Genomic DNA, 26,505 nt, shown 5'->3' on the forward strand with positions numbered 1-26,505 from the left:
GTACAGGTGCAGGTAAAAGGAAATAGGCAGGAGATCAGATTGGCATGGACGAAATGGGCAAAAGGGCCTGTTTCTGTGCTTGAAAACACTATGACTCTATAACTCTTGTTAGTTAAGTTCCAGTATTTGGTTACTTCCATCAGTGGCTAAGCATGAAGCAAACGTCAGGAAAACCATGAAGCACGGGTCTCCACCAGTTCCTCTCTGGCATCCCACAAAGTCCAAGGGTGCACATGGTCAGCTCCCTGGGATGACTGCGAAAGCAGGAAATGATGTATTGGGATTGAGGGCAGAGAAATGCAAGTTGCTTGTCTACCTGCTTGTAAACTTTCCAAACTCAATCTGCTTCTTCAGCGAGTGAGGTAACTGATGAACTAATAATTCCTTTAACAGTTGTGAGATGTTGCTGGTGAAAAATGGTGCAACATTTATTAATGTAACAATAGATACTTAGTGCCAACGCAAGGTGCAAAGCCTGTACCAATGGTTTTACAAGGTGTCAAGTAAGTGCCATATTTAAGACTATGAGTTGATCTTCTGCCGTCTTTTCTGAGAAATTTTGTTCTTTAGTAATTAAACAGCAATTAACAGGAGGCATGAAATAAAGGGATTTCACTTTTAAATAAGGTGCTAATTGATAATAATAATAAAGACTCTGTTCACTGGGTGAGAGATGTTAAAAATTGCTCTGTGCTAAGAAGCTTTTCAGTGCCACTGTGAATTTGCCAGATCTTGATGGCAGACAGAAACAGCGAGGCTTTAATTCTGCTTTTCTAAATTTTCTCCTAGAGAGTGACTGGCTGCATCCTGTCCAACGTAAACTCTCCGGCTACACCTATCATTGGACAGCCACAGAATGGAAGGCGCACCATCTACCAGAACACCACAATCACAAGCAACAAACCCACTGCAGGCAAGTCTCATCTGTGACCCGGTGGATGCGTCAGGGGGGAGGCTGGAAAAAGCGGAGGGTGCCATATCAAATCTCGATTCAGGGTCAATGTTTTAGTACACGAAAGAGCTATTTTTGAGTAACGGAACCAAACCCAAGGATTTGCATTTTAAACCTCATTACTGGTTGGCTGCCTGAATACAACATCTTGTATATTCATTAGCCATTGCAGAAATATTATTTCAAATTCCTCCTGTTACAGCTGGGGAACTTACTTCAGGCCGGTACATAAAGATGACATTTAAATATTATCATTATAAATAATAGAGGCTCGATTCTCATAAAATTCCAGCAGAGTAACTCATTCTTTACCTGTTCTGGCTAATATTAGGCTCCGGAGCCACAACAAAGTAGTTGACTTTCAATTTTCTTCTGAAACGGCCCAGAAAGGAAAATTTGGAATGGACTCTTAATGCTGACAGAAGATGCCTGTCCTACCGGGCAATCAGAGAAAAGCTCAAGGTCCAAGTTTGTTTAAAGTTAGCTGTTCTTGGCTAAGAAATGGAGGAATTATAAAAATTGGCCACAATGGCCATTTCTTTTCCCTATTCAACATTTATATATAAATTGATGTATGACCCCTTGTTTGAATGCTGGTATCTTCTGGAACATTCCAGGCATGAGGGAGCACCGCCAGAGATTGAACTAGTAGGAATAAACACTAAGCATGCTATTTGTTTGTTGGATAAGGGTGTCATTGACCAAAGACACATTCTCTGCTTGTCCCTAATTCCCCTCCAGTAATTTGTAGTGAGCTGCTTTCCTGAAGCATACTGCTCTTTATTGCTGGGGATCATACTCCAGGATTTATGCAGCAATGATGAAGACGTAGTGATGCATTCCTAATTCAGGACAGTGTGTGTCTTGGATGGTATTTGAAAGTGGTGTGTTTTTTTTAAGAGAAGTCGGAAAACTACAAGAGCTGGAAATCTGAAAGAATGAAGCAAGAGTAATTTTTTGTTAAGTTATATTAGTCTAGTTCCTTGGGCATTCAGATCAAATGCATTGTTAAGTTATACTCTGAGCTTTTTGTCCTTGACCTTCCACATCTGAGTGAAAGATGTGAACATCTTATGTTCTCTTTAAACATTTCACCTTTCACCCTTAACCCCTGACCTACTGTTGTAGTCTCACCCAACCTCAGAGGAAAAAATCTGCTTGCTTTTACTCACTCTATACCCTCATTAATTTGTATACCTCTAACAACTCTGCCCTTAATCTTCTACATTCTCGGGAATAAAGTCCTAACCTATTCAACCTTACCCGAATTCTCAGATATTCGAGTCCTGGCAACATCCTTGTAAATTTTCTCTGTATTCTTTCAATCTTAGTTACATCTTTCCTGTAGGTATGTGAACAAACCTGGACACAATACTCCAAATTAGGCCCCACCAACATCTTATACAATTTCAACATAACATCTCAGCTACTGTACTCAATACATTGATTTATGAAGGTCAATATTCCAAAAGTTTTCTGTGTCCCTATCAAACTGTGACACCACTTTCAAGAATTATGGATCAGTATTCCCAGATCCCTTTGTTCTACCACACTTCCTCAGTGCCTTACCACTCACCATGTTTTAAATCTACCCTGGTTGGCCCTCCAAAATGCAACACCTCACATTTGCATCCATTAAATTCCATCTGCCATTTTATAGCCCATTTCGCCAGCTGGTCCAGATCCCACTGTAAGTTTTGACGGTCTTCTTTGCTGTTTACTAGACCCCAGTCTTAGTGCCATCTGCAAATTTGCTGATCCCATTTACCACATCATATTGCAGATTATTGATACAGATGACAAACAACAATTGCTATGGCACACCACCAGTCACAAACCTCCAGTCAGAGAGGCAACTATCTGCAACTACTCTTTGGCTTCTTCTGCAAAACTAATGTCTAATCCAGTATACTACTTTATCTTAAATGCCAAGCGACTGAACCTTCTTGAACAGCCTTCCACGTGGGACCAGTAGACGATATCCACTGCCTTGTCTTCACCAATTTTCTTGGTAACTTCCTCAAAAATCTCAATAAGATTGGTTAGACACAACTTGTCACACACAAAGCCATGTTGATTATCCCTAATCAGTCCCTGTCTATCCAAACACTTATATTTCCAGTTCCTTAGGATCCCACTACTGATATCAGGCTTACCAGCCTGTAATTTCCTGTCTTATTCTTAGAGCCTTTCTTAATCAACGGAACAACATTATCTATCCTCCAATCCTCCGGCACCTCACCTGGGGCTAAGGGTGTTTTAAATATCTCTGCTATTTCTGCACTAGCCTCCCACAGGGTCCAAGGGAACATATTGTTAGGCCCTGTAGATTTATCCACCCTAATTTGCCTGAAGACAGCAAGCCTCTCCTCGGCAATCTGTACAGGGCCCATGACTTCATTGCTTTATTGCCTCACATCTATAGACTCTGTCCTCTTCTGTAACCTGCATCGGGTACATGGCCTTGCTGTTGCTTTGCCTCATCTATATGTAAAAATACATGTAAGACCTCCCCCATCTCTTTCAGCTCCATGCATAAATTACCATTCTTATCTTCTGGAGGACCAACTTTATTGCTAGCTATCCTTTTGTTCCTATTATATTTATAGAAGCCCTTAGGATTCTCCTTCACCTTGTCTGCTAGAGCAACTTAATGCCTTCTTAAGTGTTCTCTTGCATTTCTTATACTCCTCAAATACCTCATTTGTTCCTACCTGCCTATATACCTGTTATGCACCTCCTTCATTTTCTTAACCAAGGCCTCAATATCTCTTGGAAACCATGGTTCTCTAAACCTGACGTCCTTGCCTTTTATTCTAACAGGAACATCAGAACACAGTACTCTGAAAATTTCCCTTTTATTCACCATATACATTTACACGTCATTTAGCCGACTGGTGGCGTAGTGGCATCAGCGTTGGACTTCGGGGTGAGAGGTCCCGAGTTCGGATCCAGCCGGCTCCCTTGCACGCTCTCCATCCGTGCCTGGGTTGAGTGTCGAGCTAGCAACTTGAGCTCCTAAAAAAAACCTGGAGAGAGATGGGCTCCGCCAGGTTTCAGATGCCCAAGACACGTCGTACCATGAGCAATCACCAAAAAGATTGGTGCAAAAAGCTTGTCATGATGGTGCCCCGACGACTCCACCAGGAGTTAAGGGCGCACACACACACACACACACACATTTACACAAATTAGGAATTTTCTGTGGTATGTTGGTTAGGTGTGGCATGCAACAAAAAAAAACAAACTATTATAAACAATAAAGAATTATATAAAAATAAAGTTAGAGGTTGAAGTACGGATATGGAATAATGTGATAAATAAATATCAGCCTGTATTTACACAAAAAACAGTATTATACAAAGTGGTTTAGTGTTTGCAGCACAGTGAAGTGACTGAGGTAATAGATGAGGGGGTGGGGTGGCTAACTAGATTAACTGCCTGGGAGAGAAAACTCGGAGGTCTGTGTCCGTGCTCTGTATCTCCATTATTCTGTGATAGGTTTCCATCCCCCGAGGATAAACATGAATCAGCTAGGTTTTTACAGTAATCTGATAGTTTCATAGCTTCCATTATTGAGAGATGAGTTTTTATTCCAGATTAATTTCATGACTTGAATTTAAATTCCCCAGCTATCACGGTAGGATTCAAGCCTGTGACTCTGGATCTGTAGGACAGCGACTCCAATTAAGTTACTAGACTAACAGACATTACAATATCACATGGAGAGAATATCTAAACTATTGACTGCGTGATGGTAAAAAACACTTTTTCTGAAATGATACTTTGGTATTTTTCCCACTTTATTGACTCCAGTTTCAGATTTTTGTGAATATTATAACTGAGCAGCCTCTTTAAACGCACTAGTATCATCTCTTAGAATTGTAATGGGGCAGTCAAGTTCAAATGTATTTTTTTCAATTTATGTGTGGTTCAGTGGTTAGGATCATTGTCAATTGTGTCAAGGCTCACAAATGTAATTCTGTTCCCATTTTAATGTACATTCCACCCTTAATTATATTCTATTACAAATTCCTGTGCCTACATTTGTAATGAAAATAATTTTTGTCAAGCAGTCATTGAATAATGAACTCCTTCCACCATTGGTGACATTGTGAGCGAAGTGGGTTTACATTTGCAAAAGAATCATTTGTAGAGCTGGGGCTTGAGGACGAAAGAGTGTAACTAATTGGGTAGATTCTCAAGTGTTGATAGGTGTGCAGTGCCAGCCTCTTGTATGATTCTGAAGTACCACTTGCACCCTGTATGTGGTGATGTGAAAGAGGCTTTAAAAAATAATCATAAATAAATATACACAGCTAAACAAAAAAATCCTAGAAAATGGTTGGCACAGTGCTGATTATATTTTTAGCTCTATACAATTAACTTTGGAATGGGGTGAAATGTTATTATTGCCAACTTGAAAATAATTCAAATGGCCATTATTATAGCTGTGCCAGAGTGAGACATCAATAGGTCCCTTTTTTTTATTCTTTGGAGCAAATACCCTCATTTACACCCATCCCCCACCCCAACCCCTATACAATACCAACATCCATCCACCTTAATAAGTATGCCATTCAGAATGAAGGTGGTTTTATTTCCATGGGATTAAGTGAGCTCTTTTTCCATTGGAGTCCTGACAGGTCTTGGGGGGTTGGCCCTCTGGTGACATGTGTCTTGGAGTATCTGAAACTCTGAGTGCAGGGTTGGGGGGGGCAGATGTCAGGACTGAGCTAATCAGGGAGGTCAGGATTTGGAGCTAAAACCAATTGAGGAGGGTCTAGGCAGTTGCTGTCAATGCAGTGTTACTGGTGGTGATAGCAGCAGATCCTGATGAAGTCAAGTCTTCATGACCCCCGACAACCTAGTACTCTATCCAATATGCCACGCTGCAGTTTCAAGGATTGGGTATTATAACTTTTATTGCCTTGGAAATTTATCTACTCTTGCTATCAGTAACCACGCTATATAACATTGTTTAAGCATTGTATCATGCTTTAAAATGTATTGCACTGGCTTCGGCCCTAGCTATTTTTACTATGACCAGTCCAGAAAACAGCTTCCATAGGCAGAATCTTAGATCATGATTTCTTTATATACAATCTTTTGTTGGACTTCCTAATGTGCTTCACAGTGAAACAGTGCCAATTCCTCGGGCCTTCATAAACTAACACTACTATCGCAAACTCTGAACCTCACTATACTATTCCTTCCTTCTCAAGCCCCCATCTTCCTTCCTCCACTACATTTGCTCCAGCTCCCCTACCCCTATCCTGGTTCAATTACAGCATTGTGCTCACTTGACCTGAATTATGCTCTTCGACTGGACAATTCATGTAATTTTGCGGAAGATCAGTGAGTATATTTAACTTGTATCCCTAAAATCTAAGAGTATATGGTAAGTGTGAAGCAGGAGTAGGATGTAGGTTCCTGACACTGACTAGAGGTAATATCACTTTACTGCATTGTAGTGGAATAATAGAACTCAATTGCAAAGCTTTTGAAGAGATCAGCAAGTAGAAAAAGTACAATTTTATTTATTTATTCAGAGATACAGCACAGTAATGGGCCCTTCTGGCCCAAAGAGCCTGCACCACCCAATTATACCATGTGACCAATTAACCTACAAACCTTAGCCACCGAAGAATATGGCAGGAAAGCAGAGCTTCTGGAGACAACCCATGCAGTCACGGGGAGAATGTACAAATTCCTTACAGACAGCAGCGGGAATTGAAAGCGGGTTATGTTAAACGCCATGCTACTGTGCTACCTGATTTATACAAACAACTAAACTCCATATTAGGATCCTCCGATGATTAGCAAGGTTCCAATTCAGGACCATAACTATGCGTTCACAAAACTTCTGTACCAAGCAGGAAGTGATACTGAGCCTTTCTTTTAAAATCTCATTATTAGATTTCAGAAGCTGTTCAAAGTCCTGATAATTTTCTCAGAATTGCCTTCAGTCTTTAATGTTTATTCCTTGTCTGATTCATGTGTATATACAATTTAGCCAAAGAATAAATGACTAAATACAAAGTTAGTGTATATACTCTGGAAGATAAGACACCTGCATGTCACACTGCCACAGATCAAAGGAATCAAAGGAACGCTTGTCAGCTATGTTAAATAAATAGACATCTGTGATATTATTTTCAGAAACCTATACCAGCAATTCAAATATTCCTACAAGTAATTAAACTACTGGTATTGGCAGCTACTTATATTTTGCTTATGGTTTTGGATTTAAAGCTTAGTTGAAATTTGTTCTACCTCTGCCTGTAATGTGGTGATTAGACCAGGGTGGAATTCTCTAATTGTGACTTAATTAGGATTTACAATTCTATCATGATCTTCCCGTTCTTCTATATTCCATGCCACTAGGCAGGTATACCACATGCATTCTGTAGTTGAACATCAAGTGTTTCCGTCATTTCTTTGCTTTTCTTTGCATCCCACCGTTTATCCACTTGTTATCTTTTTGCTCTCCCCAAATGTAAACTGTTCACTTCTCCAGACTGGGTTTGATTCGCAACACTTTGCCCATTGCATCTGTTCATCAATGTGCTGCAACCTTCTTCCTCACATGGACAATTTGTTATCTCCAAAGATTCCCTTTTCATAGATTAATTACAGTGAATTTCTGATTATTAACATTGAGCATGAAAAATGGAGAACTTAGCACTGAGCCATGCAGAATCCCATTGATACAGTCAAAGCAAAACCTTGTGGCAACCATTGCACTTAACTTTCTGCCACTTTCCAGTTTTAGATCCCAAACCATTTCCTCTGGATTCAATGGACTGAAGATTTTCTTAGCTGTCTACCTTGATAAGCTCCTCGGTAAAATTCATGTGTTAACATCAAGTGTACTACCCTCATTGATAATATTTATTAACCCGCAAAGCTAGTCAGTCAGGTTGGTCATATGTGACCTTAAGAAATGCATGTTAGTCATCCTTGGTTAGCCTGTAGATTTATCGATGATAATTTATACAGTTCCCCAGAACCTTTTTCAGTAATTTATTCTGACGGTCGATTCTTCTGTAATTATCCTGTCCATCCCTTTTAAAACAATTAAAGCACATTAACGGCCTTCAAACCTCCTGCAAAACATCCGAGGTAAAGAGAGTTGGAAAATGAAAGCCATAGCTTTTGCTACTTCCTCCCTCTCCTACTTTCAAATCTCTTACTATCTTTCCTTTCGGTTAGTCCTGACGAAGGGTCTCGGCCCGAAACGTCGACAGTGCTTCTCCTTATAGATGCTGCCTGGCCTGCTGTGTTCCACCAGCATTTTGTGTGGGCTTTTGCTAATTTTATGTCTTTTCATTTAAAAAAAAGTGTTCTGATGCCGCTGACTTATCCGTTAATATGTTGTACCTCACTGTTTAGTATCTCCTTTCCTTCATACTGTTTCACTTTAACTACATCGTCAGTATTGTCTCTCTTTTGTGAAATGATGCAGAAGATTAATTTACAGCTCACTCTCAGGCTTGTGTTGCATGCTTTCCATCAAGGCTTGGCTTGCCGTTTAATATTTTTTAAAAAACCTGCTTTTTCCTTTGTCATCCTTTTCCCTTTATGTGTCCTTAAATAAGGCTCCAATTTGTAAGAATTTTTTTTGAAACCTTGAGCTGAGTTGTAGACGAAGCTGGGGAAAATTGTCAGAAATATTGATTTTTTTTAGTTTAACAGCAGGAATTTTTAAATACCAGGACCTAGATTTGCTTCACAGAGGAAAATCAGCTCAGATTATATAAATGTGAAATAATTTATCATTTTCTCTTGCTATCTGTTGGTTCCTGCTGAGAACCAGCTGCAGTGCTCCCTCTCCGTCAGCCATTATCCTCCAGCAAGAACGAGGGAGTGAACAGAATGACATTGAACACAGATGGCTCAGAGGGTGGGAATCCCATTCACACCCTAACTAATGAAGGCAGCTCACTCCTCCCACCATCAGTCTCGGATCCCACTCACTCACCAACTGCTTCTCACTGACAGACTTCTCCAAAGCTCTGCAATGATTCTTGTCACATCCACCATTTTCCAGCACTCTGACTGATACAGGTCTATGCACACCGATTAATTTGCACACTCCCCTCCCCTGTTCCCTTTGCATTGTCGTTGCTGTCTCTACCATGTCTTTCAATCTCCTGCTTTGAAGTGGCATCCAGATCGTACATGGTTAATGCAGGAGGCCGTGGGGCATCAACACTGATAAGACAAACCAAAAAAAATGGCAGTATAGACCACATAACAGGCAATCTTAGTTTATGCACAATTGTAGTTTAGGCAAACTATTCATAAAACATCTGACCATTTTCCTGAGTTTTACTTGTCAGTAATTTTCCACAGACTAGATTGTTATCCGATTTTCCATTTTTAATTTCGTATCTGCATTTCCTGTAATCCTTTTGGCTCTCTGAGGTATAATGCTGCCCATCATAAATTTCCTCTTCTTGCTTTATCCCAATCTGTATGCATCCTTGGCGTCTCTATTTTGAGACAGTGAGATGCTGCCTATTACTTCTACACCTTTCCCAGAGGGCTTAGGTTCAAGGTGAGGGGTCCCAAACTTTTTTGGGTTAGCTCCTCCTTGACTCTCAGACCATATCCTGAAATTCGTTTTGTAGTAAGCTCAGTCCTTCCTGTTAACTCCTCAGTACAAATGTGTAGGAACGGAATCTCGAACTTGGATTGAGAGAAGATCCTGAAATCTCTCTGGCATGTTTATCTTTATCTCTTTCTGCTTATCTCTTTATCTTGTTATCTCATGCTCTCATTATTTATTGCTATTTATTTATATTTGCTCTACTTGATCTTTCATTGATCCTGTTCATAGTTACAATTCTATAGATTTGCTGAGTATGCCCACAGAGTAAAGGATCTCAGGGCTGTATGTAGTGACATATATGTACTCTGATAATAAAAGTTACTTTGAGCTTTGAACATGTCTGAATGCAGCAAACCTCACCCAAGTGGGTACAGTATATTTGAAGATCACCCTCTGGTATCCTAACCAACAGACTTTAGAAGGGGCAGTGTTGGATCTCCTGTTAGGGAATGACATAGGTCAGGTGACAGACGTATGTGTTGGGGAGCACTTCGGGTCAGTTATCACAATACCATTAGTTTCAATATAATTATGGAGAAGGATAGGACTGGACCCAGGGTTGAGATTTTTGATTGGAGAAAGGCTAACTTTGAGGAGATGCGAAAGGACTTAGCAGGAGTGGATTAGGACAATTTGTTTTATGGGAAGGATGTAATAGAAAAATTGAGGTCATTTAAAGGTAAAATTTTGAGGGTACAGAATCTTTATGTTCCTGTTAGGTTGAAAGGAAAGATTAAAAGTTTGAGAGCACCATGGTTTTCAAAGGATATTGGAAACTTGGTTTGGAAAAAGAGGGAGATCTACAGTAAACTTAGGCAGCATGGAGTAAATGAGGTGCTCGAGGAATATAAAGAATGTAAAAAGAATCTTAAGAAAGAAATTAGAAAAGCTAAAAGAAGATACGAGATTGCTTTGGCAAGTAAGGTGAAAATAAATCTGAAGGATTTCTACAGTTATATTAATAGCAAAAGGATAGTGAGGGATAAAATTGGCCCCTTAGAGAATCAGAGTGGACAGCTATGTGTGGAGCCAAAAGAGATGGGGGAGATTTTGAACAATTTCTTTTCTTCGGTATTCACTAAGGAGAAGGATATTGAATTGTGTAAGGTAAGGGTAAGGTAAGAAGTAGGGAAGTTATAGAAACTATGATGATTAAAGAGGAGGAAATACTGATGCTTTTAAGGAATATAAAAGTGGATAAATCTCCAGGTCCTGACAGGATATTCCCTAGGACCTTGAGGGAAGTTGGTATAGAAATAGCAGGGGCTTTGAGAGAAGTATTTCAAATGTCATTAGAAACGGGGATGGTGCCGGAGGATTGGCGTATTGCTCATGTGGTTTCATTGTTTAAAAAGGGTTCTAAGAGTAAACCTAGCAATTATAGGCCTGTCAGTTTGACGTCAGTGGTGGGTAAATTAATGGAAAGTATTCTTAGAGATGGTATATATAATTATCTGGATAGACAGGGTCTGATTAGGAGCAGTCAACATGGATTGTGCGTGGAAGGTCATGTTTGACAAATCTTATTGAACTTCTTGAAGAGGTTACAAGGAAAGTTGACGAGGGTAAAGCAGTGAATGTTGTCTATATGGACTTCAGTAAGGCCTTTGACAAGGTTCCGCATGGAAGGTTAGTTAGGAAGGTTCAATCGTTAGGTATTAATATTGAAGTAGTAAAATGGATTCAACAGTGGCTGGATGGAAAATGCCAGAGAGCAATGGTGGATAACTGTCAGGTTGGAGGCCGGTGACTAGTGGTGTGCCTCAGGGATCTGTATTGGGTCCAATGTTGTTTGTCATATACATTAATGATCTAGATGATGGGGTGGTAAATTGTATTAGTAAGTATGCAGATGATACTAAGATAGGAGGCGTTGTGGATAATGAAGTAGGTTTTCAAAGCTTGCAGAGAGATTTAGGCCAGTTAGAAGAGTGGGCTGAACGATGGCAGATGGAGTTTAATGCTGATAAGTGTGAGGTGCTACATTTTGGTAGGAATAATCCAAATAGGACACACATGGTAAACGGTAGGGCATTGAAGAATGCAGTAGGACAGAGTGATCTAGGAATAATGTTGCATAGTTCCCTGAAGGTGGAATCTCATGTGGATAGGGTGATGAAGAAAGCTTTTGGTATACTGGCCTTTATAAATCAGAGCATTGAGTATAGGAGTTGGGATGTAATGTTAAAATTGTACAAGGCATTGGTAAGGCCGAATTTGGAGTATTGTGTACAGTTCTGGTCACTGAATTATAGGAAAGATATCAACAAAATAGAGAGAGTACAGAGAAGATTTACTAGAATGCTACAGTTTGAACGAGTTAGGTCTTTATTCTTTGGAGCGTAGAAGGTTGAGGGGGGACTTGATAGAGGTATTTAAAATAATGAGGGGGATAGATAGAGTTGACATGGATAGGCTTTTTGAGAGTAGGGGAGATTCAAACAAGAGGCATGATTTGAGAGTTAGGGGGCAAAAGTTTAAGGGTAACATGAGGGGGAATTTCTTTACTCAGAGAGTGGTAGCTGTGTGGAATGAGCTTCCAGTAGAAGTGGTAGAGGCAGGTTCGGTATTGTCATTTAAAGTAAAATTAGATAGGTATATGGACAGGAAAGGAATGGAGGGTTATGGGCTGAGTGCGGGCCAGTGGGACTAGGTGAATGTAAGTGTCGGCACGGACTAGAAGGGCCAAGATGGCCTGTTTCCGTGCTGTCATTGTTATATGGTTATAGTCAGGATGCACAACTGCTCCTCCCTCATTATCATCCTCAATATGGGTACCCTCCCCCACCCTCCCAGGCTGTGTGCTGTGCACCCTGCTCTCACATGACTGTACGGCCAAAGCATCCGAGAAATCACGTCATCAAGCTCACTGATGACAAGACAGTGGTGGGGCTCATCACCAGCTACGACGAGACAGCCTACGGGAGGTGGAAGAGCTCAAGGACTGGTGCTAAGCAACTAACTTCTTCCTTAATGTCAACAAGGCAAAGGAGATGGTTATCAACTTCAGGAGAACTCGGTCCACTCACATCCTCAGTAACATCTGGGAGTGTAGATCACACACGACCTCTCATGGTCGCAGAACACATCCTACACAGTCAAGACAGCTCACCAACACCTCTGCTTTCTGAAGAGAGCTGGCCTTTGCACACCCATTCTCGCCTCATTCTACAACTGTGCGATAGAGAATATCCTGATAAGCTAGGTCACGGCTTGGTACAGAAACTGCACGGCTCCGAACAGGAAGGCACCAGAAAGGACTAGTAACATAATGAAGGATTCCACCTACCCTGCTCATGGACTGTTCGTCCCACTCCCTAGCACCCACGTCAAGACCATCAACTGAAAAGCAGTTACTTTCCCCAAGCAGTAAGGCTGATCAATACCTCCATCTATTGACTCCATCACAACTTTAACACTTCCTGTCATTCACATTATGTATACTCTAGTGTCACTTTATAGTAATTCATTCATTATATGTATGTCAGCTATCTTCTGTATTTATATTTATTGTGTTTTTTATTGTTATTGTGTTCTTCATATTTTGTGTTTTTGTCAGATCTGGAGTAACAATTACTTTATTCTCCTTTACCCTTGTGTACAGGAAATGACATTAAACAATATTAAATCTTGAATTCTTTCTTTCTCTTGCAACTCAAAGAGGCTCAGAAATTAGCAAAGGTCGCGATGGATTATGTTGCACTTAAATAAGGTTAACTTGGATAGAAATGTGGAGATAATTGATTTGACTTTGATATGATTCACATCATCTTGCAATTGAAGATAGATTTCATTAAACTTAGTGAATAATTCTGACAAATAAGCAACATTGTATCTAATATTTTTGAGTTGATTACTGAATGAAGCATTTGAGTCTTCAAAGAACTTTATGGTAGTTTTAGAAAGTACATAGTTTTTTAAGGCAGTATCCTTTTGAGAGCCAGCTGATCCCTGTGCAACAGTAAGTGTTCAAACTGTTCATTATTCTCAATACAAAGCTCTCAAAATGTTTTGAGGACTGAGAGCATGAGACTTGATTTTATTTACCATTGTGATAACAGTATTTAATGATTTGTGCAGCCGATCATTTGGGATTTTTTGTGACAATATGTTGTCTGTAAATTATACAGAGAATGGTAAATATGTTCGGTACACCTCTTTTCAAGAAAGTAATAACCCAATGGTGGCATTCTGTCATTGTGGTTTCCCCATCTGTTGTACAAGCAAGAATGTTTGTGAGCGAAATATCTTTCTCTTTGAAAAATGGCACAACATCCTGAACAATTAACTCCCTGCCCCCTTGCAAATAACAACTCTTGAATTATGGTTTCATCTTTTATGAAGCAAACATAACCAAGAAATAAAGATTTGTTGCCTAGCGCAGTTGACTCATCCAATTGCAAAGCAAATTCTGTTGTCCCAAGTATGTTGCACAATGTGTCTTCCACATTCTCAGATATTTCATCTATTCATCTTTGAACAGAGTTGTTGCTGTTTTATTTATTTGGTCTGGTGACATGTAAAATCATACTCAGAACCTCCCTTACCGCTGGAAGATTCAGTTCTTCTCCAATTGTATGGGGCTTTCCAGTTTTAGCAATGAGCAATGAAATGTTGTATGAAGCATGCAAACTATCACTATTGTTGTGAAGTGCAGGTCAACGTGTTTTGAGGTGTTTTCCATTTCTGAAATTTTTAATGAAGTGACTGAAAATAAGGCAAGTTCTTGTTTGCTTTATCAGAGTGTATTCTCTTCAAATGTTCAAAGAGCCCGGATGGTTTCATTGCTCATTTGACAATAAAACTTTTTCACACAACAGGCACATTGGCTACTGCTGGTTGCTTGGTGCTGGTATAAATCCTATTTCAGATACTCCACACTATATTGTCTGTAATTTGTTTTCATTAGGTCTGCTTCTACTATTTTCATTATGGATTAATGACCATGGTCTATTGCCTTTTGTTTAAGTCCAACTTCAAGAACTGCAATCATCATCATAGCTCAGGCAAAACCTGACTCTCTAAGGTACATAAACAGGTGCAGTGATATCTTGGTTGGGCCATGGGCCAGAGAAATGCAGTCAAGACCATTTAAAAGGGCAGATGCTGAACTTTACCCCATTGAATTCCACACCCTAATTCACAGGAATTGTGTCACTGTTTGATTAGAATCATACTAGCTAATATGATTACAGTAGTGAATGGCAATAATAGATAAGCAGGGCCCGGATTTCTTCCATCCAGATCTCTCAAGATATGCCAAATACAGAAGAGTCACATTGCTTTTCAACAATATAATATGCTTTGAGCAAAGTCTAAGAGAATGGTACATTAGCAAGAGATGAGGTGATTACATGATCATTGTAATCAATTTGAAGCACTGAGGATCAAATGCTAATGATAAGTAATTTATTTCTTAAATTAAGCCTGTTATCCCAAAGCTGTCCCACCTCTGCTACCGAGAATTCCAGTCATCCATTTCATCTTTATTGCTCCTTTAGACATTCCCACGCCCTGAGTAGACAATATCACCCACTTTAGGAATCATTGGTTTAAAAGATACCCAAAGAGAAATTTCTTCATACAGAGGGTGGTAGGCATATCCAGCAAGGCTCGTTATACACCTGGTTGAGACAGGTACTATTCCAACATTTATAAGTGTGAATAGGAAAATTTAGAAAATAGGCAAACGGGAGCAGGCAGGTCAGGTAGGCAGTTTAGTCTACGCAGTGAACTGGGTGGAAGGGTTTGTTAATGTGCTGTACTGCTCTATAATTCTGCTGCCTGGTCCAATTACAAATATTTGCTTTACCCTGAAGCCCTTGGTAATTTGGCCCTTTGCACCTTTCATTCCTGTTTCTGGGTTCACTGTGTGCAGTCCACTAGGCCACCTCCTTTTCTGCTGCACTTTAGTTGGCCTCTCATCCCTTTCATATCGTCCTAAGCTTCACTCCACCAGGTCCACACCCACGTTGGTAATTGGTTTATTGTTGTCACATGTACTGAGATACAGTGACAAGCTACCCAGACGGGTCATTTCATGAGTAAGTATAAGGCAATACAAATGGAAAAAGGAAAACAGAATGCAGAGTAGACATTACAGTTACAGAGAAACTGCAGCGTAGGTAGACCACAAGGTGCAAGGGCCTTGATGTGGTAGACTGAGAGATCAAGAATTCATGCTTATCATCAAAGAGGGCTATTTGGAAGTCTTACAATAGTGTGATAGAAACTGTCCCTGACCCTGGTGGTACATGTTCTCCAGCTTTAGTACTTTTTTGCCTGATAGTGAGGGAAGTAAGGGAGAATTGCCTGGGTGATGAGGTCTTATGTTGACTGCTTTCTCAAGGCAGCAGGAAATATGGACAGAGTCAGCAGAGGGAGGGTTAGTTTGCTACAAACTCTCAGAGTCACCCTGCTGTCTCTGTGCTTCTCCTGACCACCTGCTGCCTCTTTGCCCTGTATGGTTTTGTCTTGCTTTGCTCCACCTTTTAGCCTGGTCAGGCTTCACTTTACTTGGTGTGCAGGCTCATCACCTTGTATCTCTTCTCATTGCTCCAGTCCACTCCCAAATCAGCCTACTCTCCCTGCGCACCCTCAGGCCCTTTACTCTTATACCCTAGCTCTGTCCATCCCTGCTCCTGGTTTAGGACATTGACAGCACATTACAGGCCCTTCAGCCCACAATGTTGTGCCACCCTTGGAACCTACTCTAGAAGCTGCCTAGAATTGCCCTACCGCGTAGCCCCCTACTTTTCTAAACTCCTTTTAAATTTTTCTTTCTGGAAGAGATCATCGTACATGGTCCACTAAACCTTTTCCCCTGGGTCCACTTGAGCTTGCCTTCTTCTATAACTGGTAGTAAGATGACAGCGGTGCAATTAAGTAACTATTAATTACTGCGGTGATGAAATTTATTTCTGTGTGTAAACTCTGGTTTAGATGTAATGTGAAATGTTAGCAGCCCACTAATTTGATAATGAAGCCTCAAAGTGAAGAATGTTTACTGAGCAACTTGATCTAGCTGAAATCTCCGGCAAACTAAAAAAAATCCATTTCTTTTAAAGTAGACTGATTTGGAGTTTCTCATTACAAACATATAGTGGTGTTAATTGCACAGTGATAACAGATGCCCAGCAGTGGGTAATGGAGAGGGCCGAGGACAGTAATAACCTCCCTGGAAATGTCAGCAGCTGATTGACCGTTAGACCATTCACACCCTAACCTCCTGTTAGGTGCAGGTACATTTCACCTCCGGAGTGGTAGACCTTTTCCGATGACAGGAAACAGAACAGCATCCAGTCAGGTTCTCCAGATCAAAGGTAGAACTATGGGAGCTCGATGGGCACAGTCCTCAATTGCCTTTTTGCAGCATACTTAGAGCAGTCTGGTTCAGTCCTACTCAGGGCCCAATCCCCAACTCTGAGTGGTATATAAACAACTTTATTTCTTCCTGCACTCATACAGAGCTCCAATTTTATCACTTTCACTGCCAATTTCCACACAGCTGACACTTTCAAGTCTCTCCCCCGTCTCTCTGAAACACCAATGCCTTTGAATGGAAAAGCCTACAATATGTAATGGATACAGCCCAGTCCGTCACTGGTAAAGCCCTCCCCACAATTGCGCATTTTGAAAGGACCATTTTCTTTGCCACTCCCTGGCTGATTTTTCCATCTCCACCAACTCATCTTCATGTGGCACTTATCCATATTCAGGAGATGCATCTCTTGCTCTTTAACCACTTCCTTTCCCACCAACTTCAAGGTCAAGTTTATTGTCACTTGATTGTACATAGCTACAACCAAATGAAACAACGTTCCTCCAGATCACGGTGCACCCGCAGTGCAAATATCACCCACAGTACATAAAACAAAATATTACCACAAATACTGTAAGTTAATAAAATATGATGTGCATGTGAAGTGCGCAGCACAGGTAAGCATTAAACAGCTCACTGTCCTAGTGACTGTGGTGGCAGGGTATTCATTAGTCTCACTGCCTGGGGGAAGAAGCTGTTACTGGCAGTTCTAATGCTGATGCTCCTGCACCTCCTTCCTGATGGTAGTGAGGCAAAGAGTTTGTGGAATGGGTAGTAGGGATCCGAAGTCTTGCAGCTTCTGTACCACACAATCTTGCAGCCAGACACCACACTCTTGATGATGCTCCAGTAGAAAGTTGTTAGAATGGAGATGGGGACCCGTGCATTCCTTCCAAACTAGTTAATAAATTTAGAGTCTTAGACACTACGGCACAGAAGCAGACCCTTCAGGCCATCTAGTCCATGCCAAACCATTAATCTGCCTAGTCCCATTGATATGCTCCCAGACCACAGCCCTCCATACCCCTCCCATCCAGGTACCTATTCCAATTTCTCTTAAATGTTGAAATCGACCCTGCATTCACCATTTACACTGAGAGTGAAGAAGTTCTCCTTCAGGTTCCCCTTAAATATTTTGCTTTTCACCCTTAACCCATGACCTCATCTAACCTCAGTGGGAAAGGCCTTGTTTGCACATACCCTACCTATACAACTCATAATCTTGTAAACCTCATTCAAATTTCCCCTCAGTATTCAACCTTTTCTTATAACTCAGGTCCTCAAGTCCCAGCAACATCCCTGTAAATTTCTCTGCATTCTTTCAATCTTATTTATATCTTTCCTGTAGGTAGGTGACCAAAACCAGACACAGTAATCCAAATTAGGCCTCACCAATGTCTTATATAATTTCAACATATCCCAGATCCCTCTATTCTACCACACTCCTCAGTGCCTACTGCTCACAGTGTAAGACCTGCCCTGGTTGGTCCACCTCAGACTTGTCTGCATTAAATTCCTTCTATCTGCACTTTCTCAGCCCATTTAACCAAATGGTCCAGATCCCACTGCAGGCTTTGGTAGTCTTCCTTGCTGTCCACTACACCCCAATCTTCGTGTCATTCACAAATTTGCTGATAAAGTTTATCATATTATCATTCAGATCATTGATATAGATGGCAAATGGTGATGGACCCAACATTGATCCCCGCAGCACAGCACCAGTCACAGGTCTCCTATATACAATTACTCTTTGGTTTTTTTGGTAAAGTCGATGTCTAATCCAATTTACTACCATATTTTCATTGTCAAGCAACTGAACCTTCTTGACCAATCTCCCATGTGGGTCCTTGTCAAAGGCCTTGCGAAAGTCCATGTAGACACCATCCACTGCCTTACCTCTATCACCTCTCCTGGTTATCTCCTTGCAAAATTCTATAAGGTTTGTTAGGCGTGACTTACCACGCAAAAAGCCATAATGACTATACATAATCAGTCCCCTTCTATCCAAATACTTGTATATCTGTCCCTTAGAATACTGCCCAATAACTTTCCCACAGCTGATGCCAGGCTTACCGGCCTTTAGTTTCCTGACTTATTCTTAGAGTCTTTCTGATATAACGGATAATATTAATTATCCTCCAATCCTACTGCACCTCATCCGTGGCTAAGGGTTTTTTAAGTATCTCTGCTGGGGCCCCTACAATTTCTGCCCTAGCCTCACACAGGGTCTGAGGCAACACATTGTCATACCCTGGGGATTTATGCACCCTAATTAACCTCAATTCAGAAAGCACCTGCATAGGGGTCATGACATCACTGCTGCTTTGCCACACACTGTAGACTCTGTCTGTCTCCCAAGTAAATACAGATACAAAAAATCCATTTACGATCTTCCCCATCTCTTTCAGCTCCACACATAGATTACCACTCTGATCTTCCAGAGGACCAATTTTGTCTCCTGCTGTCCTTTTGCTCTTAATATAACTGTAGGAGCCCTTAGGATTCTCCTTCACCTCGAGTGCTAGAGCAACCTCATGTCCTGATTTCCTGCTTAAATGTTCTCTTGCATTTCTTACGCTCCTCAGGTAACTCATTTGTTCCTGTCTGACTGTGCCTGCTATGCACCTCCTCCTTTTTCTCAACCAGGGCTTCAATATCTTGAAACCCAGGGTTCCGTAAACCTGTTAAACTTGCTTTTTGTTCTGACAGGAACATACAAACTCTGTACTCTCAAAATTTTACTTTTGAAGGCCTTGCATTTACACCTTTGCCAGAAAACAACCTATCCCAATCTACGTTTGCCAGATCCTTTCTGACACCATCAAAATTGCCCTTTCAATTTAGTATCTCAACCTTGAAGACTGGATCTATCCTTTTCCATAATTACCTTGAAACTAAAGGTATTGTGATCACTAAATGCAAGGTGTTCCACTACATGACTACATTTGTTGTTCTCAGTGTGATCAAAAATAAATCAGATTGAATGTCAATTAGTTTGTAATCAATCTGTGGAGGTGGCTCAGAGCTCCCAGTTGCTTGCCTCGTTGATTTTCCACACCACTCCACTCCGACCTACAGTATCTGTCTGTAGAGTCTGCACTGTTTAGCAAGGTCCAACATGAGCCTGAGGAATAGCAACTTTGTTGTTTGGGGCATGTTGAAGCCTACAGGATTCAATGTTTGAGGCTAAAGAAGAGGAGTTTTTGAAGAAGAGAGCAAGAAGTAAATTTCCTGTATATGGGAAAGTACCACAAGAAGAGGAGTTGGTGGAGATGGAAAAATGGACCAGAGGATAGCAAAGAGAATAATCCCTTCAAAATGAAATATTGAATTCTACAACTTTGGGTAACTTGCTCTGTCAGTATGAAAACTGGCTCTTTCTGTTAGAAGTCATAATTCATGATGTTGTTTCAGCAATCCCTCTGTCCATTAACAGAGCTGACAGGCTGGATATGACCTGCGTTTCACAACTGTTTATATTCCTTTGTTAGTATTCACATTCTCTAATGACCAGAATTTCATAGCTTTCATTTATTTGTCTTATTCTACCCAAATGACTGGCATGTCCTGTATAGCTCATCCCCCTAAACATTCCTGCTCTCACTTTGTCTAATATTTTCCCCGCCTTCTCTGTACCATAAAACTAACTTGTCTTCTCTCTTCTCCAGTTCTGACTGGAGTCTTTGACCAGAAACACCAATCCTGTTTCTCACTCCACAGGTGCTGCCTAATCTAATGAGTGTTTCCAGCATTTTCTGTTTTTAATTCTGATTTTATACATCAGCATTTTTTCTAGATTTCACTTGCAGTGACTTGGAACATACTTCAAGGTCCCCAGAGCCCTAATAATTTCTGTGACATGGCTGAGTTTGTATTCATACTGTTGTAGGATTTTGTGGGTAAAACATGCGAGATGCTTTATTTGCTTAACCAAAGCCACAACCCTTTACTTACATTACAAACAGAACCAAAAGCAGTCGCCATACATTGATGTCATTGTGTCAGACACCGTCTCTTAAATTGAACCCGCAACTCAATGACAGTGTTTGCGACTAATGTAAAACAGTTTCCATTATGGACAATATGTGTCATCTGCCACCCCCACCCAGAATTCACCTAAACCGAATCTGTCTGGAGCTCATTTGAGCCTCTCGGCTCAGATCCTGTGTCCCTTTATTGGATCAACAGCAGGTGCCCCTGCCTCATCCAGGGAGTACTGGCACACACATTGTCATGCTGAGTCTGGTAGTGGAATCATCCAGGTCTTGCTGGGCCGGTTTATAGCAATCTACAGAAATACATTCAGCTTTTCCTTTCCTGTCCACAGTAAAAGTCTTTTCACCCCATTCCAAGATGTAGAACAGGCCATCGTAAGGGGGCTTAAGGGGGTGTTGATGTGCATCATGGCGGACAAAAACAAATGAGGTAGAATCTAGGTCAACTGGAACCAAGAGTGCTGTACGTCATTCCGGGAAGTAGGAATAGTGTCAAAGTTTACTGAGGAGGATGGAATGCTGCTGAGATGCTGACCAAGCAAAAAATCACCCTGCACCCTACTCCAACTCAGCTGCGGAGGTCTGCAGGTCCTTTTTCGGAGTTCTTCTGAGCCCCAGCAGGACGCATAGGAGACGTTTGTGCCAGCACTCATCCATCACGGAGGACCTCAGAGCAGACTTTAGGGAATGGTGAGACTGCTTGCACAGGCCATTGGACTGCAGGTGATATGCAATTTAACAACCTTTCAGTGCTTATGAAAAGAGTCAAGGGGAATACTGAAAAAAAGAAATGGCTTTGCATCAGTGGTCAATATGGCATTATTAGTCATGAAATGGAGGTGAATCAGTGGCCATTGAAATCTTACGATAATGATCAGGGGTGTCAAACTCATTTTAGGTCACGGGCCGGATTGAGCAAAATGCAGCTTCATGCGGGCCGGATCAGTCGGACGCGTGCGAACGCAGCTTTCGTTGCCTCCGTTTTTTCAGCCTGCTCTCATGTGTCTCAGTCTCTGCTATAACTACAAAGTGTTTCACTTTACAAATTCCGTTTCTTATGAAGAAGACTGCCAAGCAAGACTGCCGAATAAACACTAAAAACCCTGAAAACCTGGTACCTGAATAAACTCAGCATTAGCCATATCATACGCCATAGGCGCTTCGATTACTGGGGCCAGCTTTAATAGTAATTAGATATTATCTCGCGGGCCAAAGATAATTCCACCGCGGGCCGGATTTGGCCCGCGGGCCTTGAGTTTGACATATATGCCTTAGATCTTTGCTTCAGAGCAGAACTTTGTAAAGAGAGGGAGTCCAACAAGAGAATGGGATTAGAGCAGGTTGTTGATGTGGAGGATGATACCAGCATAAGCATAAAGGGCTGAATGGCCCACTTCTGAGCTGGAGGATTCCCTCTCCCTGAATGATCACTCAGTGACTCCCATTCACAGAATTCTGGCGCCGGACACAGGCATTTCATTCCATCAGTGCAAATGTGTCCTTGTTTATGATTGACTTTGCAGTCCCTCTGTTTTACCATAATTATGTTCTGCTTGCATATTCATTCATAGTGAGGAACAGCAAAGGTTTATTCATGTGCAAGCTGGTGACGTACTCTAGGTGGCACTCTAACCTTCTCCAAACACCTTTCACAACCAAGTTAATTCCATCATCAGAGCCAATTTTGTATTGTTAAGTGAAAACTAAATAAAATCAATACCTCATTTGTGATATGTTATGGTTAGATACGTTATCTTTTATTCTTAGTTGTTTTCTGCATTAACCTGAACTTTATTCTGTTTCCACAAGTTCAGTCCTGTGCCAAAGTAAAGGTTTGTACAACGTCCAACTTGCCCAAGGCTAATTCACTTGAGGTTATAAATCACCACTGTGACCTTCAAGCAGGAATGTTTAAAATGCTCTAATGATATTCCTGCTGTCCTATTTTGATATAGATTAATTCAATAACTTTAAAAGGATTTATAGTAACTCAAAAATACCGCATATGGGATCCTAGTAAGAGTATGTTAAATATTTAAAGAAGCATAGATCAAATGGACAGAGGCTTGTTCCCAGGGTTGAAGTGGCTGATATGAAGAGACATTGTCTTAAGATGATTTGAGGAAAGTATTGGGGGGGGGGGTGTTATCAGAGCTAGGAATTTTACATGAAACAGCCTGCCAGGGGTAGTGGTAGAGGCAGATACATTAAGGACATTTAAGAGGCTCTTGGATAGGCACAGGAATGATAGAAAATTGGAATGCTACAGGATATGGGAGGGGAGGATTGGACAGATCTTAGAGTATATTAAAAGGTCGGCATAACACGTGCCCATATCTTTTATGTTAGGCCTTAATATGGCTGAACAACGTCACCAATCTTTGTATTAGAATTTGTTCCCACCACCATCCCCAGAACCACACCCACCCACGTGGATACTCTCTCTAAAGAAATACCTAGGGCCAAGAATGCAAGGTTATGAATGGTTTGCCTGGAGCTGCAGAATTGGCTCTAAATGATTAACCATGTGTCTTCTGCAGTTTCCATTCCGGGAGCTATTGGCTTCTACTCTAGGGCCTGTACTGTGCTGTACTGTTGTATGTTTACACAAGAAGTCCAGAATTAGTATTATTAATGCCATACCCATCCTCAGGGCTAAAATATTGTGTATAATGTTGAGTAGAAGCCAATAGCTCCCGGGTAGAAAACTGCAGAAGACACATGGTTAATCATTTAGAGCCAATTCTGCAGCTCCAGGCAAACCATTCATAACCTTGCATTCTTGGCCCTAGGTGTTTCTTTAGAGAGAGTATCCACGTGGGTGGGTGTGGTTCTGGGGATGGTGGTGGGAACAAATTCTAATACAAAGATTGGTGATGTTGTTCAGCCATATTAAGGCCTAACATAAAAGGTATGGGTACCCACTGGAGAAAATGTTATAACTGCTGAATTTGGGTAGGGCTGCAACTTTAGGTGGTGGGATTAAAACTGCTGAGGGTACCAGTGCTGCCCATCTACTCTTACATTATGCCCACTGATAACTGGGCTGTAGCACTGCAAAGTCAGAGCCCAAGACAGCTTCCTGCTTCCTATTTCTAATTTGTGTAACAGTTAATCTTTGAGAAGTGATACTTTGGCAAGTACTTGTCAGCAAGGATAACAATGATTTAGCTTCAACAAGCCAAATCGCAGTAAAATTCTATAGTAAGTACTGATTCATCCATCATTAAGGACCCAGTTACCCAGGGCATTGGTACCATCAAGGCAGGGTCACAGGAGCCTGAAGACACACACTCAATGTTTCAGGAATAGCTCTTCCCCTCTGCATTCAGATTGCTGGATGGACACTGAACCCAAGAACGCTACCTCATTATTTTTTATTGCTCTCTTTTAGAACTACTTATTTAATTTAATTTCTTTTTTAATATATATTTCTTACAGTAATTTGTAGTTTTAATTATTATGTACTGCAATGTACTGCCGCCGCAGAACAACAAATTTCATGAAGTAGGCTGGTGATATTAAATCTGATTCTGATTCTATTCCATAATTTTAATTTATGTTGAATTTGCGTTCATGTCACTGGAGCACATTACACTTTGTCAAAAGTCTACGTGGATTATTGATAGCATAATCATTTGTGTGTAGAATAATCAGGTGCTATTTTTAGCTCCCTCCACTGAACACAGAACATGGAACAATACAGAACAGTATACACCCTATGGCCCATGATGTGGTGCCATCCTATATAAACTTACTCCCCGATCAAGCTAATCCTTCCCCCCTACACTGTCCATAACTTTCCATATTTTGTACATCCACGCGCCTGCCTAAGAGTCCTATTATATCAACCTCCGTCACCATCCCATCTCCGGCAGTGTGTACCAGACACCTGCCAATCTGTGTAACAAAACAAACCTACCTACGACACTTCCCCTAAATTTTCCTCCACTCACCTAAAACAACTGTCTTCTGGTATTAGCCAATGCTGCCCTGGCATTTAAAAAAAGGTGCTGGCTGTCTATTCTATCTCTGCCTCTCATAAACGTGTACTCCTCTATCAAGTTGCCTCTCATCCTCCTCCACTCCAAAGGAAACTAGCTGTCACACTTTCCCTATAAGACGTATTCTCTAATCCAATGAGCATCCTGGCAATTCACCTCTTTACTCCCTTTCAGGTGTAATGGCATTCTGCTACTAAACAATTTGCTGCACATAGCTGTTAAGACAAAGTGAACCACGTACACAGAAAAATGACCGAGAGCCAAAACCAGTCTAAAGGTTAGAAACTCAACTCAACTCATAAATTCAATTTCAATGGTTGTGTGTACCAGCTAGCGGTCAGTCAGCAGCTCATTAAACACTTCACTTGATTTTAGAGTGCCAAAAGAACAGTCAGTTTTGCTTTACTATCTGAAGATTAGTTTGTACCCCACACAGTTCTGTGTCACAGGCACTGTGGAATTCCAAGGTTTATTCTGTTGTTGATAGTCCCTGAATGTTTTATATGCATCTGTAAGGTTACACTTCCTAGACTCCAGGAAAAAAGCCCCAGGCTGTGCCATTTCTAGCCCTCCAGTCCTAGTAACATCCTTGTGAGCCAGCATGATACCTGCCCATCTCCAACTGTGCTACAAGATCATCTATCTTATTCTGTGCACTACTATAACACCTTCAGTCCTGTATTCATCACCTTTCTCGATTTTGCCCCCATGTGACAATTCAACTCATTCTAGTGACTGCAGTTTTGCCCTATCATCTGACTCTCCTTACTCACAGTCTCACTACACTTTGCATCTAGTCGTATACCAACTGCCCCATCCTCAGCTCTACCACTCCAGATCCCATCCCTTCGGGAAATTTGTTTAAACCCTCCCCAACACCTTCAACAAACCTGCCCACAATGATATTGTGCCCACTTGGGTTCATGTTTCACCACTCCTTTTTGTATGGGCCATACCTTCCCAAGGAGAGATCTCATTGATCCAGAAATCTGAAACCCTGCTTTCCCCACCAGTCCCTCAGCCATACCTTCATCTGCCAAGTCATCTTATAGTTACCCTCACTTGTGTGTGACACAGGCGGCTATGCAGAGATTACTACCCTGGAGGTCTTGCTTGTCAGCTTTCTACTTAATACCCTATATTCTGTCTTCAGGACCTCCTCACTTTTCCTACCTATGTCATTGATACCAAATGCACCGTGGCTGCCGCTGCTCACTCTCCCCCTTTAGAATGCTATGGACCAGATCGAGATATCACTGATCCAAGCAACTGGGAGGCAACATAACATCCAGGTGTCTCTTTCATGACCGTAATACCAGAAGACATAGGAGCAGAATTAGGCCATTTGGCCTATTGGGTTTGCTCCGCCATTTCATCATGACTGATGCATTTTTCCTCTGAGCTCCAGTCTCCTGCCTTCTTCACGTATCTCTTCTTGCCCTGACCAATCTAGAATCAATCAACACCTGTCTTAAATTTACATACAGAATAGGCCTCCACAGCTGCCAGAGGCAAGAAATTCCACAGATTCACCACTCTTTGGCTAAAGAAATTCCTCCTCATCTCCAGTCTAAAAGGGCACCCCTCTATTCTGAGGCTGTGTCCTCTGGTCTTAG

General features: G+C 41.3%; 1 protein-coding gene across 1 annotated transcript in view; it reads left to right on the forward strand.

Annotated features, from left to right (window-relative positions):
• The window catches only part of nmnat2 (nicotinamide nucleotide adenylyltransferase 2), a 275,753-nt gene that overhangs the window by 216,531 nt on the left and 32,717 nt on the right, over positions 1–26,505 (forward strand). The window contains exon 5 of the mRNA XM_073063279.1: positions 790–913. Coding sequence (XP_072919380.1) covers positions 790–913 — 124 coding nt within the window. The remainder of the gene's footprint in view (positions 1–789; positions 914–26,505) is intronic.

This window comes from Hemitrygon akajei, chromosome 12, assembly GCF_048418815.1.
Source record: "Hemitrygon akajei chromosome 12, sHemAka1.3, whole genome shotgun sequence".
NCBI lineage: Eukaryota > Metazoa > Chordata > Chondrichthyes > Myliobatiformes > Dasyatidae > Hemitrygon > Hemitrygon akajei.